At 39.1% G+C, this 17932-nt stretch overlaps 1 protein-coding gene across 3 annotated transcripts in view; it reads right to left on the bottom strand.

The window, feature by feature from the left end:
- malrd1 (MAM and LDL receptor class A domain containing 1) overlaps nucleotides 1–16523 on the bottom strand; it is a 41833-nt gene extending 25310 nt beyond the window's left edge. For all 3 annotated transcript variants that reach the window (XM_007555683.2, XM_016673135.1, XM_016673136.1), the window contains exons 1-17: nucleotides 16169–16523; nucleotides 14805–14933; nucleotides 14630–14718; nucleotides 13555–13719; nucleotides 12077–12173; nucleotides 9840–9971; nucleotides 9018–9170; nucleotides 7852–7957; nucleotides 6223–6590; nucleotides 4727–5175; nucleotides 3661–3748; nucleotides 3403–3576; nucleotides 3166–3322; nucleotides 2548–2704; nucleotides 2357–2467; nucleotides 1914–2127; nucleotides 1555–1802 (exon numbers count right to left, since the gene is read on the bottom strand). In XM_007555683.2, coding sequence (XP_007555745.1) covers nucleotides 1555–1802; nucleotides 1914–2127; nucleotides 2357–2467; nucleotides 2548–2704; nucleotides 3166–3322; nucleotides 3403–3576; nucleotides 3661–3748; nucleotides 4727–5175; nucleotides 6223–6590; nucleotides 7852–7957; nucleotides 9018–9170; nucleotides 9840–9971; nucleotides 12077–12173; nucleotides 13555–13719; nucleotides 14630–14718; nucleotides 14805–14933; nucleotides 16169–16346 — 3015 coding nt within the window. In that variant the 5' untranslated portion in view covers nucleotides 16347–16523. The remainder of the gene's footprint in view (nucleotides 1–1554; nucleotides 1803–1913; nucleotides 2128–2356; nucleotides 2468–2547; nucleotides 2705–3165; nucleotides 3323–3402; nucleotides 3577–3660; nucleotides 3749–4726; nucleotides 5176–6222; nucleotides 6591–7851; nucleotides 7958–9017; nucleotides 9171–9839; nucleotides 9972–12076; nucleotides 12174–13554; nucleotides 13720–14629; nucleotides 14719–14804; nucleotides 14934–16168) is intronic.
- Between the last annotated feature and the right edge of the window lie 1409 nt (nucleotides 16524–17932).

Here is a 17932-nt window from a genome sequence, read left to right as displayed (position 1 = left end):
TTATTTCTGTGTTTACAATCCATCCTTTTGAATTTTAGTGTCTTACATTTTTGATTTTTTTTCTATTTCCTAACTGCATGGCAGCATTGTTTTCATAATTCTTTATGTTTGATTTCAACTAATTTTTTGCAAAGTAGTGGTTTAATCTAACTAATCTGGCAAATTTCTTGAAAAATGCAGACGTTTTAACTAATTACTCATTTAATTTAATTTAATTTAGTCTTTTAGGGTTGGCAAACATAACTGATTGTTTTTATATCTACTCACTCAATAAAGTCTAGTTGCTCTTTTTCTAGCTTACTTCTTTAACGACACAAAGATAATGTATTTCTCCAAGATTCAGATTTGAAAACACTGATGCTTTAAGAGCATCCTCTGAAAATGGAGGCTTTTTTCAAGAGCGACTGGTCTTCTGCTGTCTACTTCATAGAAAAATAAGCCTCTTTCTCTCCTCTCCATTTCCATGCTCCATCTTTCCTTCATTTTCATTCCTGCCTTCTCGCTGACTTTATGACTGATTGACGGGTCAGGATGGTGATAAGGTGCGCTCCACACAGAGCCAGCAGGGCAGTCAATCAAGAAATCAGTCCTGATTTCTACGAGCCGACAGATACGAGCACAGAGTTTTGAATAAGTGCATCAGCAAATTTTTTATTGTAATTTTTATGCTATTTTAACCCCAAAAATCTCATATGAAATTTTAGGTGCTTTATAACTACAGATCCAATCTATGATTTATCATTTTTGAGCAAAGTTTGGGAGAACATGTTTTTAACTCATTCAAAATTGATGTTTTGAATGATGCTTTGAATGCTCTGACTGGGATTTATCAATCCCAGTCAAAACGGAAAGACACAGCTCTACTATATAGATTATGAGCGGAAAAGTATGCTGATATTATTGGATCTAAGTATTGATCCATGGACTCAAGATCAGGAACTGCTGTTGTGATTTAAATTTCATCTGGATGAATTCTTCACGACTTTGTCATGTCTAACATTACAAAGTGATACATGGAGTTCCACAACTCAATTTAGTTAATTGGGGCCTGCCATGGCAATGCACATGCACAGGAGATTTTTTTTCTGATAACGAATTGCCACAAAGTATAAATCAGATTTTTAGTTTTATGTTGAATGTCTGTTTTATAATACTTTCACCACCTGACAAAAAAACAAAACAAAAACATTTTCACTTTTCTGAAAAATTCACGTACTGCACAATTCTTAAGTAGTATTATAAACAACAATATTACTTGTTATATTTCACTTTTGCTCCAAAGTAGACACTTAATAAATCATTTTATGATTGGCAAAATATACGTTTTGCGCTGCTCTACTCTACTAGTACTTTCTTAAAAAGAAAAGATCACCCTCTAAAATTTGGAGAGGGTTCATGTTGCACAAATGTTACTCTGTGAATGAGTTTTCTGCCAATGTTAGCATTGATTTTTAGCTACTTATTGTGACTTTTCTTAACATGTTTGTACAGTTACGTTATGACAATCTGATTTCAAAATTAACTTGAGAATCTGTACTGCCAATGTGGACTCACCTTGCACTGTGAACTCCTTCTGCTCAGTAAGGGTCCAATCACACGGGCAGCGTCACCCACCGCCTGAGGGAATGAGCTTTCCAGGTAGAGGTAGTGTCCAGTGGGATCTCTCAAGGTGTGGTCACTGGACGGGCCCGTTCCAAGAGTTGGGGTGCTGCCTGCTTTGATCAGCCAGTCAAAGTCGTCCTGTCGGCACTGGCGCCAAGAGCAAAGGTCAAACTCAAAATTGCAGCGTCCACTAAAGCCCTCTGAAAGACAACAAGAGGAAAAGAGATATCAACATAGGTTTTCAAATGATTTGGGAATCAATCTTTCCTCACAGATAAAAAAGAAAAAGAAAAAAAAACGTAAGGTCTCACTGCAGATGAAAGGGTCCTCATCTGAATTATCCCCGCAGTGGTTGATGAAGTCACACAAATTGTCCTGAGGGATGCAGTGGCTGTTTGCGCAGGCAAACTCCTCTGATGTGCACGGCTGGCCGGATGGAAGAACGGGGGAGCAATCCCGGAAGCTGACATCATCTATCACTACGTCCCCCATGTAGCTGATCCCTCGTTTCGCCCTGAACACCACCTGACATTTTTAAAACAGATGACTGATGACTGATAACTTAACATTCAAGATGAATCATGATCTGTGCATGTGTTTGCAATGTAGAAGAAGAAAACTGAGCATTTAAAATTAAATCAGAATTTTTTGAAGTTGTCAGATAGATAAGTAAGCAAAGGACATATGTGTAATTGCTTAGAATCTGAGTATGTCACACATTACAAGATCTTGGGTGCAAAAATCATCAGCAGACCTGAAAGTCATTTGATAAACCCAAAAACACTTCAGCTCGTTTCCATCCGTTGCCTTGGTTACCGGTCTGAGACCAAACCACATGGGTGAGGTTTTTGTGTCTGAACAGCACCTATGGAAGAGATAAAACATCTCTAACATGGTTCTGATGGGACATGCATTTTAACTCAAAGTTTCACTGGGGGTATTTACCTGCAGGGTTCCCACGGTGAATCCACTCATGTGGTACCAGAATATGAGGGTGCACTGTGGAGCAGTGGAGGAGATGACTGGTGTTTGGAGGTCAGAGAACTGACCATAGCCGCCATTTGAGCTGTCTGCATACATATACCAACCCTTAGGGCTGTTACTGCAGAAGGAACAATACAGAACAGCAATAATTCCGTTATTGAAAATCAATTGAATTAACATTTTCCAGAACTCTTGTCATTTTCCCCCCCAAAATTGCTTTGGACATTTCTAAATTATTTTACAACAAACTGTAAAACAACCACACCTTTTGACTATTTTCTATAATTAATATTTTGTTAGAATTATTCCTAGTAACACCAGTCAGTGGCTGCAAAGTGGGGCAGTTGGAAGCAACTGATGACTTGCAGCAAAAAGGCACTGATTTTTACCTGGGGTCTTTCTGCCAAAAAAAAAAAAAAATCAAAAATTGTTGTTAATCATAGTTCATTTATGATTTAAAAAGAAAAGCATCACTACATCCTTACAATGGCAGTGACACACCTTCTTGTTTGACAAATGTGTTTTCTCAATCAACTGACGTGTTTTAAACGGACAGGGATATTTATCTCTGGCTCTCACAGAGTGTGGTCGTTAGTTGGACGGTGGTTCTGCTCTCCATTATGACTGCTTTCCCCCTGGTCAGCTGCCCAGCGAAAGACGTGGTTCACGCTGAAAGAAGGACTAACGACAGTCCAGCCGCAAGAAACGCCGCCTTCGAAATTGCATCTTTCCTTCACTGAAAGAGAGAGAGGCATGCAACTAGGAAAAAAGCAGGACAGGGAAGAATAATAGGTAGTAAAAACCACAACCATTTACCGCAGTTTGTTTCATCTGATCCATCAGAACAGTCCTGCTTGAAGTCGCACACTTGGCTGAGTAAAACACACTCGCTATGTGTTCCACACACAAACTGCCCCTCGGGACAATTGTTGGGTATGGCTGTCGGGGCCGGAGTGGTCAGTGGTGGGGTGATCGGAGAAGGTAGCTCTCCTGCAACACGAGACAGGGGGTGGGGGGTAAATAAAAGAGTGCAGAGCTGCTGCCCTGGGTTTATCTGATGCGTTGAAGGCTTACCATGAAACAGCTGACAGTCCAGGAAGGAAAGGTCATCGATCGCAATGTCTCCTTCAAAATCATCTCCAACTGTACCTTCAATTAAAATCTAAAAACGGGAAAAATTACTAAAACATAATAGGCAATAATATTAATTATTATTGTTGATTTTTTTTTAAATAATGGATAGATCATAAAAACACATCTCAGCATATCTCAGCTGTTATTAAAATCCCTGCAGTTCTTCAAAAATATCACATCATTGTTACAGGTTACACCATTATGAGCTATTGTTTCTTTTTTTTTATATCGTCATAATGACTTTGAATACTCAGGAATATGTTTCCAATCTAGGAGCTCACGTTTAAGCTTCTGTTTTTGTCCTTAAATGTTCTCTTCTTTCCACTGTGCATGCAGGCAGATCCCTCTCTGCCAGAATTAAATTAATCAGTGTCAATATTTTAAACGTTTCCCTGTCTGCACTCAATTAAATTAACAAATGGAGCTCCTGTTCCAGTGACACGGCCCAGGAAAAGTCTTTAACTGCCTGTCAAGTTGGAATCACTCATGAGTGATGACAACAGAACATCCATCTCCAGTGATCGATGCTGAGCACCAAAGCAATTAAATGGATCTTCATCACGCAGTGCTCTGGAATGCATTTGTAAATATGGACTCTTTGTTTCACTAGAGATTCGCTGCGAGCTGCTACGGATCTGTATTTACCCCGGACTCAGGTTTGTCTGTGCCTGCAAGGTGACTGCAAATGATTCGCAGTCAGATGTGAATGAAGTTATTAAGCTAGACAGTGAAGAAAATGTCTCAAGAACTTTAAATGTATTTTTTGTCTAATGTACTTTCAGACATCTTACAGTAGTGACCTGTAATTTTACAACACATAATTCACCTCTCACCTTTAAGTTCATACTGATTTGTAGAATAATGGTCAAATAAGACATCCTTGGATCTTAATCTTACATGGCTTTTGTAACCCTTTTGTTCAAGACTCTACTTTGAAATTAGATGTTCAGTATGCATTCTTGTGTGTGTATTTGGTTGGTCGTAATCCTAAATATTGACCTCTTACCTGGAAAGGGTGCGCACTGTGCAGGTACATAGTCTTCCTGTGCCATAGGTTTCCTTGGTTTCCATATTTTGCCCAGAGGAGCACGCCACGGCCTGTCGTGGTTGTCCTCAAGTACACCGCGAGGCTGAACACGTGCGATCCAAACATACAGTAATGGAAGCGAAAAGCACAGCGGTGGTGGGGGGGAAAAGGTGGGTCCTTGCCAGGCTGGTAGGTGGGTTCAAATATGGGGCTCAGCAGCACAGCTGTGTCCTTGAACTCCTGGGGGAGGGAAGACTCAATGTAGAGGTAATGACCGGAGGTGTTCCCCAGCGTGTGGTCCTTCCATGGGCCTGTGTTTCGGGTTGGAGTCGGGCCCTGGATGCGGGTCCAGTTAAACACATCTCCTCCACTCGTTTCCTGCTTCCAGTTGCACAGTCCGTCTTCAAAGTCGCACTGAATCTCTGGAGCTGTGAAAACCAATAAGACCGAGAAGATCTGAAATTGCAAACTTTAACAATTTAAATATGCCCTATGCTTTCCTGATGAGTTTAGGAAAGCATTCGATTTTAGATAGTTTGCCTACGATACTACATTCAAACTTTGCTGAAAATGTAATTAAAAGGCAAAAAAAAATCCAATGCAATCCATTGCTGTGAAATGTTTCAAATTGTCAAACTCAGACAAAGATCATTTCAGCAAATAGAACTATTTTGGTCATACACTTTGGGACTCTGGTCTTGTGTTTTGCTTTATTTTGTCAGTCTTTCCACGTTCAGTTCACTCCTTAGGTTTAAGATTCCTACTTGGCTGTTGTGGTAGTTGATATGCATTGTGAGTTGCAGTCCTTCTTACTTGATCTGAGGTCCTAATTTCCTGATTCTTTATTAGCTCTTGTGTTTTTGCTATTTACTATTTAGTTTCCAGATCCACACCAGATGTGACACAGAATGCATTTGTCCTAAAAATGTCCACTTTTGAGTCATTAAACAGAGTATTTTCCACAAACATACTGGAGGTCATCAGTATGTTTTAAGGAAATGCACAGTGGTCTTTGTTTTCTTTTTGGTCAAGCTCTTCTGCCTTGGAACTCTCCAATAAGTCATTTTGATCAATCTCTTTTTTTATAGTTGAATCATTAACTCTCATCTTAACTGACTGAGGTGATGCTGTTCTATGATTTAGATTTTTTTATGGGTGCTTTTGCCTAGTATTAGCCAACTACATGTTGTCAGCCAGGTTCTATTTTTTTTTTTTAGTTATTTAAGCAAATACCTTCTCGTATATATGGTCAGATTGGTTGGGATGGCTTTTTCCATTTCTAAATGAAAGTGTGATTTTTAAATTGCATTTTGTATTCGCTCAGGTTATTTGTGTCTGATATTAAAGCTTGTTTGTGGATCTGAAACATTTGAGATTGACAAAACAAACAAAGTCACAAGATGTCATATTCTCCAGCTTATTCTCGTGCACTTATAGACCTAATTGTTCTCACTTCAAGAAGTTGAGACACTCACAACACCCTTCTTCATCCGAGCCGTCCCCACAGTCGTCCACAAGGTCACAGAGCCGCAGGTGCTCCACACACGCTCTGGTGTGCACGCAGTGGAAATGCGTGTGCTCGGGGCACACGGCCACTGGCGGCGGCATCGAACAGTTCTTGAAGGAGACATCGTCGAAGGCGGAGACTCCGTCGAACACGCCGAGGCTGATTTTGGCCAAAGCAATCTGGAAGGGCTGAGTGATGCGCCCCAGCTGAATGGTGACCCGGTTCCACCGTCTCCCTTGATCGTACAGGGTCGTCCATATGACGGTCTTGTTTTGAACTCCTTTGAATCGGAGGTACATGTCAGCAGCGCCCACAGATACACCTGAGTTATAATGCCTGAGGGGATAAGAAGTAGATTGAATCTGAAACTCGGCTGATAAATTTATCCTGACACGGTAAGGAGCACATTGTAAGATAATATATCTATGAAATTACATACTCGTATGAGATACCCTAAATTACAGATTCATCCTATGATAATGCACCCCGCATGATCCCCGGTCACGATACGTGAGCAGTGAACAAATGTGAGCTGTGCAGGTTTTCATTTTCCAGAATTCCTATGACCATTAGGCAGAAAAACATAATCAGTCACTTAATATGAGCTTTTGGGACCATAAAAATGCCTGAACATGATTTATCAACATTCATATCTTATCCCGGCCTTAGTCAGTGGGGTGAAAGAAACATTAAACAGAGAGGGGAGGTTATTTTGAAACACCTGGCAGAGCAGCTAATCTGATTCAAAAGTCAGAGTGCAATCAAAAAGCAGAAACGCTTCAGTGAACTTAACAAGCAATATCCCCCAACAAAATAGGTAGTTATTATAATTTATTCAAGAATTTATTAGTAATATTAATTGTTACAGCTTCACTGTTGCCTTGAAGCAAAAAGGTCCTGGGTTCAAATCTCAGTCTGGAGTCTTTCTTCATCGAGTTTGCATTTGTTTTCCCTGAGGACTCCGGCTTCCTTCCAGAGTCAAAAACAAACATGACTGTGGTGTAACTACATTTTTATGAATTGCAGTTTGTGCTACAGATCCAGATGAAGTCTAAGCTTAGCGGTACAACACAGTGAAAAAGTGTGACTACTAAAATTACTTTTTGATTTAAAAAAAAAAAAAAAGTTCACATTGCAAAGACAAATGATCCTTTTAGTTCAATCATCTCTGACTTTCACAAACATCTTTAAAGTCCCTGCCTGGTCCTCTTTGAATATATACTGAGTGAGTAAACATTTTGAACATATCTATGTTTTATTATTATTACGTAAGATGTGATTTGGAATTGGTCAAACAATGAGCAGTCTAAGTTCAAGAAAATAATCTCTATTACTCTGCAGGTAAGACATTAATAAGTACTCTTATCGTTTCCACAGAACCCTGCCTCTAAAAAGATCTGGGCTACCGCTAAAGATGGCAGCACTTTGAAAAGAGAAGCAAAGGTGGAGGAATGGTTGATACCGCAATACAGTACAATCTATGAGTGTGAATGATCTCTAGTTGTATGGTCATGTTGAACAATGTTGAACGTTGTAATATTACAAGAAAGAAAGAAAAATAGTCCATAGAGGGGAAAGGATGTCACATGTTTCTCACCAAAAGGTCATGGTGCATCCCGAGGCTGATTGCTGGAACCAGGGTCCAATGAGAACAGCATTTGGATGCAGACTACTGCTGTTTCTCAGTATAAACATGTAATGACCTGCGGTCACAACAAAAATAAATAAATCTTGGTCAACATGCTTCTAAATCCTGTTTTTTTTTTTTTCTTCCTGAAAGTAATATGTTTGACAGCACAGTCACATTTCAACTAGGTAGTTTGTTTACAGATAACTGTCTACACCTTAAATATTCCCACTTGGCCACTTGAGCCAAACAGATCAATTTTATCTACTTCTCCCTTTGGCTTCATGTCCAAGTTGCCATGGTAACCTGCATCATTGAAAACCTTAGTTCCTCCATAGAAAATCTTTATTTAACCCCACTTTCCCTGGTCTTAATTAGAAAGAACAAAGCAGATGTTAGGATGCAGTGCCATCAGCTGGTGACGGTGTAGGAATCGCTGCACATGACTGTGAACAGCAGCATCCTAGGATCAGAACAGTGCTATGACTTTGTGTTGATGATGCATATTTTGCCTCCAAACATATCCTGAATGCATGGCAGTCATCTTCAGAGAAATTTGATCACGTCAGCAATTAATGGTTATTGGTTAAAACTAAAGCATCCTTCTCGGCAGTGGCGATATTGAATGCTGTTAAACACTACATAGGAGCAATAGCCTTTCTACAGAACAATTAGTACTAATTAGTTGTCAAATCATAACAGAATTTGGCAGCATATTCTAAAGAGGTTTCAAATTATATACATATGTCAACGTTAAACACTGTGTTTCTGTGCCTTTTTCAGACCATTTCACTCGATAATCATAACAAAAACAACAGATGGTGCTTGTTTGGAGTCAGCCAGCAACAAAGTTGAAGCTGCGACTTTAAACAGTTCTGTTCAGGAAAGAAACAGGAAGATGTAATGAAGCATGATAAACAGTAACATATTGTGTGGTAAATGAGCAAAATAGGCTCTCGTGTTAACTGTTATTCAGACGGCTGAGAAGGTAACGTCTCCACGTTTGGAGCACATTGAACTACAATGTTTTTTCAACAAAAGCTGATTTTTCCAATATTTTTGGACGGGCTCAGTACAGTTCTTTTCAACCTTATCACATGTCACACTTCTTTGTTTTTCGTATTTGTTCCCTCTACCTTTAGTGCTGTTGGTAGTGTGGTCCGGTAGGGGTGGGTGACCATAGTAGTCCGGCGGTACCTTGTCAGATGAGCCCCTGATCCAGTCAAACCCATCTCCAGGAGTGAGCTCATACCAGCCGCATGAACCGTCCTCAAAGTCACACTCAGAAGCTAAAAACAGAGAAAGAAAACACTGTAGGGATGCTGCCCTTCTGGGTAATCAGTCCGGAAAGGCAACTGTATGTGATTAGGCTTAATTGAACCAATTTACAAACTCCATAAACACTTTAGTTGTTTATTGGTGCACTATAATTTAAATCAGCTGCATCTAATTGCTTAAGGATTGATATTTTATGTGCTGATGGTTCAGTACTACAGTGTTCAAAACATGTTATTATGATCAAAAGCTTTAAGTGGACCTGTAAACAGATGAATTTAGCAGCTATGCAACTAATGAAGTGGTGGTACAGTCCTTTTGAATCTGACTGACTGCACACATAAGGCAAGACAAGACAAGACAAGACAAGACGAGACAAGACAAGATAAGATACGATGCAAACATCACTTAGCACTTCTGAGGAGAATAAAATGTGTTTTCTGTTTGCATTTTGTTCTTATAATCACTGTAAGAGTCTATAAAAATTAACTTTGTATACCTGCAGCAGGTAACAGACTGATGAACCATTACTGTCCAATGCAAACGCACATCAAAACGACTGAGCTATGTTGCTTTTTAACAGTCTGATGGCAACAGAGGGTGTCAGATAAATCCTGAAAACATCTTTCAGTGGGACTGAAATGTGATCATTTCAAAGTGTTACTTAGTAAAGTGGTTCTTACGGCATCTGTCTTCATCTTCTCCATGGGAACAATATGGTGAGAAGTCACACACTTTGCTCTCCTCGATACACCCCCCTCTAGCGCAGGTGAACCATGAAGGAGGGCAGGGAGGTGCAGTGAGGACTCTGCCCTCTGCCAAGTACACAATAAAAATAAGAGATTAATACAATTAATCAAATTTGTTTGAGTCACTGTTGTAATTAAAATATTTCCTTGAGAGAACGTGCTCAATTAGCATAAATGAGCGCGGTGGTTCCCAAAACGAAGCAAGTGCATTTGATTAAATTGCAGTAATGGTTCAGATTTTGATCAATAGCACAGAAAAGACGCCATCGCTTAAATCAACTCAATGGGACTATATGAGGAGCAAGAGGAAATATATCAAAACCATAGCCCAGTTTTTTTTTAAATCACTGTTAGCTGACCTCAGAAATTAATCTTTTGAATGTTGCCATTTTCAAAATATATTCTCAATGACCTTTAAAATGACTCATTTCAAACCCTAAGATGGCAACTGCATTAAAAAGCATATAATATATAACAATTTAATGAAATTCTCTTTTTAAAAAAGATTTAATAGGTACAGCACGGGCGTGTTCAACCTGTCTTGCCTACTCTTTGCTAACCAAAAATCCTGAATGTCATACGCAAGTGTGTGTCGCTCAAAGAAAGCAAAATGCCACTCTGATTATCTTTTCTTGTTAATGTTCCAATGATGGCAATCTCTGTTCTTTACAATCAAAAGTGATTCCAGAGCACGAACAGATTTAGACAGTACAAACACATCAGTTAGCTATAACAACAGTTCAACATCAGTAATCTTCCAGAAGGTGACTATGATTACATAAAGAGAGACTAAATTTGACTTCTAAACGTTTGAAGTAAGGGTCTTGGGGAGATCTTCTGGGGTGCTTGAACAGGACAGTGTGCTCACCACACATGTAATGGAGCCTGCATGAACAGTGGTAGCTCATTATAATTATGCAAGCATGCGCCTTTGTGTGCACCCTGCATTGTTTGGTCATTGGGTCATTTTAGCTGTGGCCAAACAGGCCTTGTGTTAAAACTACAACAGGATCACAGCAACATAATGCTGTCCACATTCCAAGAAGACTCATTTAGTGTAATGTTTGGCTCTGCTCCTGCAAAGAGAATAGGGTCTTTTTTATTGTTCTTGAAGAAACAAAAAGAATCTTCTCAAGTACCAAAAATGCACCATACAAAGTGTGTTTAGTGTTGGTTTCGGTTTGCTTATTGAAGCCTACAGTATTGAGCCAATTCAGTTTGGTCTGGTTATAGTCTAAAAGGCTTGCACATAGACTTTTCACAGTCTGCAGTTTGTCTTTTACATTAAGTGTGATAATTCTGGTTCTTATGGTCCTTTGACACACATGGCTTAGATTTTTTGCATGCCTGGAAGCTTCTGATTAACTTAAATTGAATGCTGATGAAGTAATTAACTCAGATATGTTGATGCAAGTCCACATCTAAAACATAAAGCAGTGGGTCCGGGGTAACCCAGTCTGGAGATGACTGGTTTAGTGAATACCTTTTGTTCACTTGAAAAAAAATGAGTCAGAGGTCAGAAAGGGGATGGATGGATGGATGGATGGATGGATGGATGGATGGATGGATGGATGGATGGATGGATGGATGGATGGATGGATGGATGGATGGATGGGTGGGTTGGTGTGTGGATGGATGGATGGGTGGATGGATGGATGGATGGATGGATGGATGGATGGATGGATGGATGGATGGATGGATGGATGANGATGGATGGATGGATGGATGGATGGATGGATGGATGGATGGATGGATGGATGGATGGATGGATGATCTGTTTTCTTTTTCGTTGCTTTTTCAGATTACATTGAACTCCACATATTAGATAAGTTGTGAAAATGCTACAAGATGATCTTACAATTGTACATCAGCAGAGATTGCTGATAAAAATTGCGTCTGAAATGTCACATAAAGTACAATTTATGGGATCAACTCCTCCACTATTGCATAACGTCTATGTTCACTTCCAGAAAAAAGTACAGCAAGCACAATTTTAATGACTCAGTTATCCTGGTATAAATCCAATCATGGGTGTTTTAATGTCCTCACTCTCATTCATCGGTATTCAAAACAAGCTTCTGTTTATGTGTGAGGATGTTTCAAAATGTCAAGGTTCATGTGGTGTGTGTGCGTGTGTGTGTGGTGAGGTGTTAGAAAGCTATAGCTAATACCAGGCAGAATGACACATCCAGGACTGAAAGACAAATCATCAACGGCTAGGACCTCAGATGCTTCACTGCTGGCTGAAAGTTCCCCTCGAATTACCACCTGGAAGATAAAACAGTGAAACAATGTCACACACATCAGGGACAGTTTTTTTTTTTACTTTATTATTATTAGTTTATTACAGTTTAATTAAGCTGAAACTACAGATGAAAACTGGTTAAAAAAAATTCAGTAAAGAGTATTGAGTTGGTTGATGCACAGAAAATGTTAGGGTCAAATGGAAAAATAAAAGAAATGTATAAAAAGCAGCAGGTTTCACAATATGAAGAAATAGAAAACAGAAAAATAACTGCAGTTGGATAAAATTAAAAACAAATCAAGGCAAATGGAAAAGGAAGGTGAACTACACCTGCCATGCAAATGTATCTATCATAATGACCTAAACTGGCTGTCATGTCAGTCAAATGTTGGTTATATATTTTTAAAATCTTTTCCAACAAAAGCAGAGAAAGAGCTTATAAATGCAGTGCAGTCAGTACCAATAATATTAATGGTACGAGTACTGTATGGTAATATGCATTTTACTGCAAAAGTAAACAAACCTTATTAAGTTTTTAAATGTTGTCATATTACAGTCACAAATTTCAATGCATAGTATTCACATTTATGTGATAAACCAATACGAAGAAGGGTATAATATGATACTTTAAAGCAGAAGTGTCAAAGATCCACAGCTCAGGAGAGAGTCAGCCAAAAGGGCTATTAGTTATCCATCAAAGCGATTAATGAAAGAAATCTATAAGGAGCCTTACTTAAAGATTTCCAAAAGCCATTTAAGGGAAATGTTTACAAGTGGAAAAGATACTCTAGTTTGGTGAGACCAAAATTAGCCTTTGTCAGCCTACCTTTAAAATTTAAAAAGGTTTACAAGATATAGATACATTCACAAGATATTGTAGAATTTCATGGCATTTCATCTGCTCAACCTTCAGATATTTTTAAAGACAAATTTCCTGCGTGAGTGATTCCAATTTCCATTTTCAAATTTAGGCAAATGTGTAGATTTCCCATCCTGAAAACACCATAAATAATAATAATAATAATAATAATAATAATAATAAAACAATCCTCCATCAGCAAGCATCTCTTTAGGCCTCACAGAGAAATCTTGCTGACTAATACCACTGAAACAGGAAGTGAATTAATGGCGCAGAAGGTGAATGTCAGCAGATGTGACCTCTCTTTATCACCTGCAGACATCCAGATGGTAAAGAGGCAGAGAAGAGGACTGGGTGACACTGACATGCTCTGAAGATATTGAAAGGACACTAACAGCAAACTCACATCCAGATGGTCTCCGAGGAGTCCAAATGGGTCAGTGCACTTCCCCGGTACACTTTGCTATCGCTTGGGTCATTTAAGCTGCAATTTTCAGTTTTAATGTCAAACAACTATGTGAACTCATTGTGTAATTATGACAGACCTGAAAGCGCTGATTGCTGGAGAAGTGAACCGCTGCCCGCAGCCATGCTCCCTTCTCCAGTTGAGTGGAGTGTTTCCAGAGTTCAGAGCTCTGAGCCACCAAATGAGGCTGCAGTAGGATCTGAAGCTCTCCATGTGCTGTCCCAGCATAGTGGTAGAAACGTATCTGATGAAAACAAAGAACATATTGGCCCTACTTATTTTGAATCTACAAAATCCCTCGTTTCCAGATGTTGCGTGTTTTGAGACTTTCCAAGACTCGAATTCTTTAATATCCTAATGGATTTTTATTAGGACATCTTTGACGTGCAAGTCCAAAGATTTATTGTGACCTAGTTTATTTTTCAGGGTTTGAAGTTTAGCATCAGTATCTTCCCTGCCATGTGACAGGCTGGAATTGCTGGGGTTAGGTAACAATGCAGTGGTGGTAGAATGTGACTTAACAATCGGGAGGTTTTTGAAAAGGCTCATTTTTCAGACTACATAACACATAAACTTTTTGCCAAAAAAACAGCTGGGTGTTTTTTTTTTGTTTTTTTTTTAATAGAACCACTTTACGAGCTCCAAAATTACTCACACAACCATTTTGAAACTCCAACATGTCATCCAACAAGAAATACATTTTTATGACATTAACTACACAAGTTGTGTATCTCGTTACTTCAAGATAACGAGGTGCACACCCTAGCTCTGCAGGTTGGATTCAACATAATGTTATATCAAGAATAAATCTTAGTCTTATTTAGTAGTGATAATTGTTAACAGTATATCAATTTATTATTAGAGCATTAGGTTTTAGCGTTCTGGAAAATGGATCACGGGGAGGAGTTGTCAAATGAATCCTTTAATTATCCAACATGCTTAACCGTTGTGGAGTAGCAAAGGGTGCAGGTGCCTATAGCCAGCGGTCAACGGGCAAGTGGCAGAGTATACCCTGGACAGATTGCCACTCCGTTGCAGTAAAGTAAATCCTACTATGGTATTATTTTTCTATATATATTTTTCCAGACTTGAAAAATGCTCCAACTATTTCCTAGACTTTTAAAGACACTGCTTGTCCTCTGCGACATAGTTACCTGGCAGCCATGAGTAGGCAGGAAGACAGGACTCCTCAGTTCTGCAGTGATCTTTTTTCCTCCAGTGGGTGAAAGCGACAGAAAATGTGCTGAGGGTAAAAAAAAAATGCAGACAGTTAAAGACAAAGATGTGTGATTAATACAATGTTATTGTAGGAATATCAGCTTCCCCAACCTGAGGCGTTTCTGTGGTCCTGTTTTAGTCCTGGGGCCTCTGCTGTTCTGGTCCATCTGTAGAGAGACTCCGAGTTTTGGATCAGATCACAGAAACTCTCCTCGAAATCACATCTTGTATACGCGGAACCTGTAATATCAAATGTTCACTTAAGCTAAATATTTTCTTTCAAAAAAAAAAAAAAAATTAGCGGTTTTCTCTAGAACATATTAAACAATACCCCTTTCTACCTAAACGATATAATTTAAAATCAAGATTTTCAAGCTGAAGTGACTCAGATCTTCAGATATTTCAGATATCTGAAATACTATGGATGGCTTTTCATCCATAAAACCACTCATGGTTTTATGAATGAAATGAGAATGCCTTTTAGAGCAGATGGATGGGCCCGTGGGTGGATCAGTAACGGGCAAGAAGCTCCACATAAAGTCAGAAACCAGCAAGGTGGAGGTGGGGTAGATTAAAGATGAGCTGGTTGGACATTTTCAGGTTGAAGATGGGCTCAAAATCAACTCCTACACTTACAGACAATACTTTCTTCAAGCAGTGATGCAGGAAGAAGTCTGCATCGTTCAAAAACTCAGTGATTGTTATGCAACACAGCTCTCCATCACAAGCATCCAAGCAATCCTCTGCATGGTTAACCAGTAAAGGTGTTAAAGATGAAAAACTAATGACATGGCCACCCTTGAAAACTTGTGGGCAGTTCTTGTCAGATAAGATAATATCAATCTTTTACTTAGTGGTCAACATACATGGTGGTGGCAGCATCACATTGTGTGGATGTCTTTATTCAGCAGATACAGAGACGCTGATCAGAGCTGTTGGATGGACCTAATGTTGTCCTGCAAGCAAAACCGGCCAGTTTTGAAGATTTGGGTTTGTTTGGAAGCCACAAGAAGTGGCTGATCCAACCACTGACCATGACTTTCTCTTTGTGCCAAATTGTTGTTGAAGCCTGGAGTTTGACTGGAAGTGGTGGATTAATTGGACAATGATCACAAATCCAACTCAGCAACAGAATGGCTTAAAGACAATTTAAATAGGGTGTTGCAATGGCCCAAAGTCCATACCTCAACCCAAATGATTTCCTGACGAGGTAGTGTAAGGTATACACTATATCCTCAGGTTTTTGGAGACTTTTGCTTAAACAAAAGTCTCCAAAGGGCAATGAACTGAAGCAGCAACAGGTCTATAGCTTAAGTATTGACTACTACCAGTTATTGCTGCTAAATTTAGTTATACAAGCCTATAAAACCATGAGGCGCATTTGGGTTTTCTCGCCACTGGCTAGTCATTACTTGAGGTCCCGCTCTTTTAAATTCTGGTCTGTTAGAGTCATATATTTTTTTTAGTAAACTTACAGTTTTCTTCATCGCTGCCGTCTCCACAGTCGTCGGTGAAGTCACACACGGAGTCCAACGCCACACAAAGTCCCTGACGGCAGGTAAACTCTTGATGTGAACAAGCACTAACAAACACCGAGCTAATTAGCAAATTTCGGGCCAAAAGCAGCCACACTGTGCCAAGCAGTAACGCCATCCGCTGGTTATTTTATCCAAAACACATTATTATCAATTCCAATTTTAGCATTTTGCTTCTATCACTTAAGGAAGACGTGTAGTTGCGTTTCCCTCTCTGTGCGCAGTGCTGAGAGATATGACTGACCATGTGGGTTGTTAGCATGTTGTAAAGGGCAATAAATGCTTTTTTTTATGGCTGTTAGCTGTTATTCAATAAGGTTACTTTGTGAGTTTATCTGTTACAGCAGAATAGAATAAAATAGAGTAGAAATAGAATAGAGTAGAATAAAATAGAGTAGAACAGAATAGAATAGAATACTTCTAAAGCAGCTCAGACTTTACATTAGATTAAAAATGTAGGGAAAAAAAGAGAAAAAACAAGTTTGAAGTTTTTTCAGTGTTCCATCTAATATATTAAAAACTGTTTACAAATAAAACCATTCGCTTGTGAGTGGTGAATATTGGATTTTCATTCACTGATACTGATTTTATTCTAGCCGAGATGTCTTGGGCGCAATTTGAAGTTGGCTGTACATGAAGACAGACATTATACTTTAGCGCCATCTGGTGGTAATATTTTTTCAATAACATTCCACCCATTTACTTACATTCTTTAAGTCCTGTCCTTTTTGACTTTGAGAAAAATAAAGTGTATATTTTATGTTTTTCTAGAATCTTTCACTGTTTTACACTTGATCAAGTATGCTTTTCAGATGACCTGCACTGTTTTCTTCTGTGCACGGTCAGTTTTATCTACCCTGACTCGTTTCCATTAGGTTGGCACGGCAACATATTATTTGCATGGAGTACAATGGCTCAAATGAGACAACAAAGGTATTATTTACTGGTATGACATAGATCCACTGCTTAATGAAAAATAAATGCCATTCGGGTCGGAGGGCAGCCTGGCAGCTTATCATGACCCCTCATTAGTGCCGCTCTTTTTCCACAAGCACAGATGCGTCAAAACAAGACGAGAGCAATTTGAACCTTTATTATTTTATAAGCCTTCTTTTGAAGATATTGTATGCAGATATTGAGAGAGCTGGTAAAAGAAATCCTTTTTGGTGCTTAAAAATATTAAAATATTTCTTTTTTGGTTTTATAAGAGCCTCATGAGACTCTGGAGCCACGGGTTGCAGACCGCTGGTCTGCTCTCTTCCTTCTGTGCCCAAATCTCAGGATATCACAAACACATTTTAGGTGTTCTAAACCTCCAACCATCAGACGGAAATCACGTCATTACTGGAAACAAGCACACAGCGCTTTGTAAAAATGTTCATAGTCCTGTAAATATTTCACGTTTCGTGGCGTTAATTTTGGTAAATGTTGCGAAGGTGAAATCAGTTGTGATCTCGGCTTATTTTCATGTTTTCTATCCATCCAGTCTCTGCTTTCTACTCTGTGATCTTCAGCATTTTAGGCAAAATCATTGGCATCCTGTCTGAGCATCTACTGCTGTGAGACTAGACATTACATTAGCACGTAAAACTTAATTCAACACTTGGTATATAATAGCCAACAACTATTGCATTCCAAACACACTTTGCAACATAAATAATACACACACCGAAATGGTATATTTGCGATACATCGTGCAGCCCT

This window comes from Poecilia formosa, unplaced genomic scaffold (assembly GCF_000485575.1).
Source record: "Poecilia formosa unplaced genomic scaffold, Poecilia_formosa-5.1.2 Scaffold71, whole genome shotgun sequence".
NCBI classification, from domain to species: domain Eukaryota; kingdom Metazoa; phylum Chordata; class Actinopteri; order Cyprinodontiformes; family Poeciliidae; genus Poecilia; species Poecilia formosa.
The sequence above is the reverse complement of the archived record's forward strand: the minus strand, read 5'-3'. Positions and strand labels throughout refer to the sequence as shown.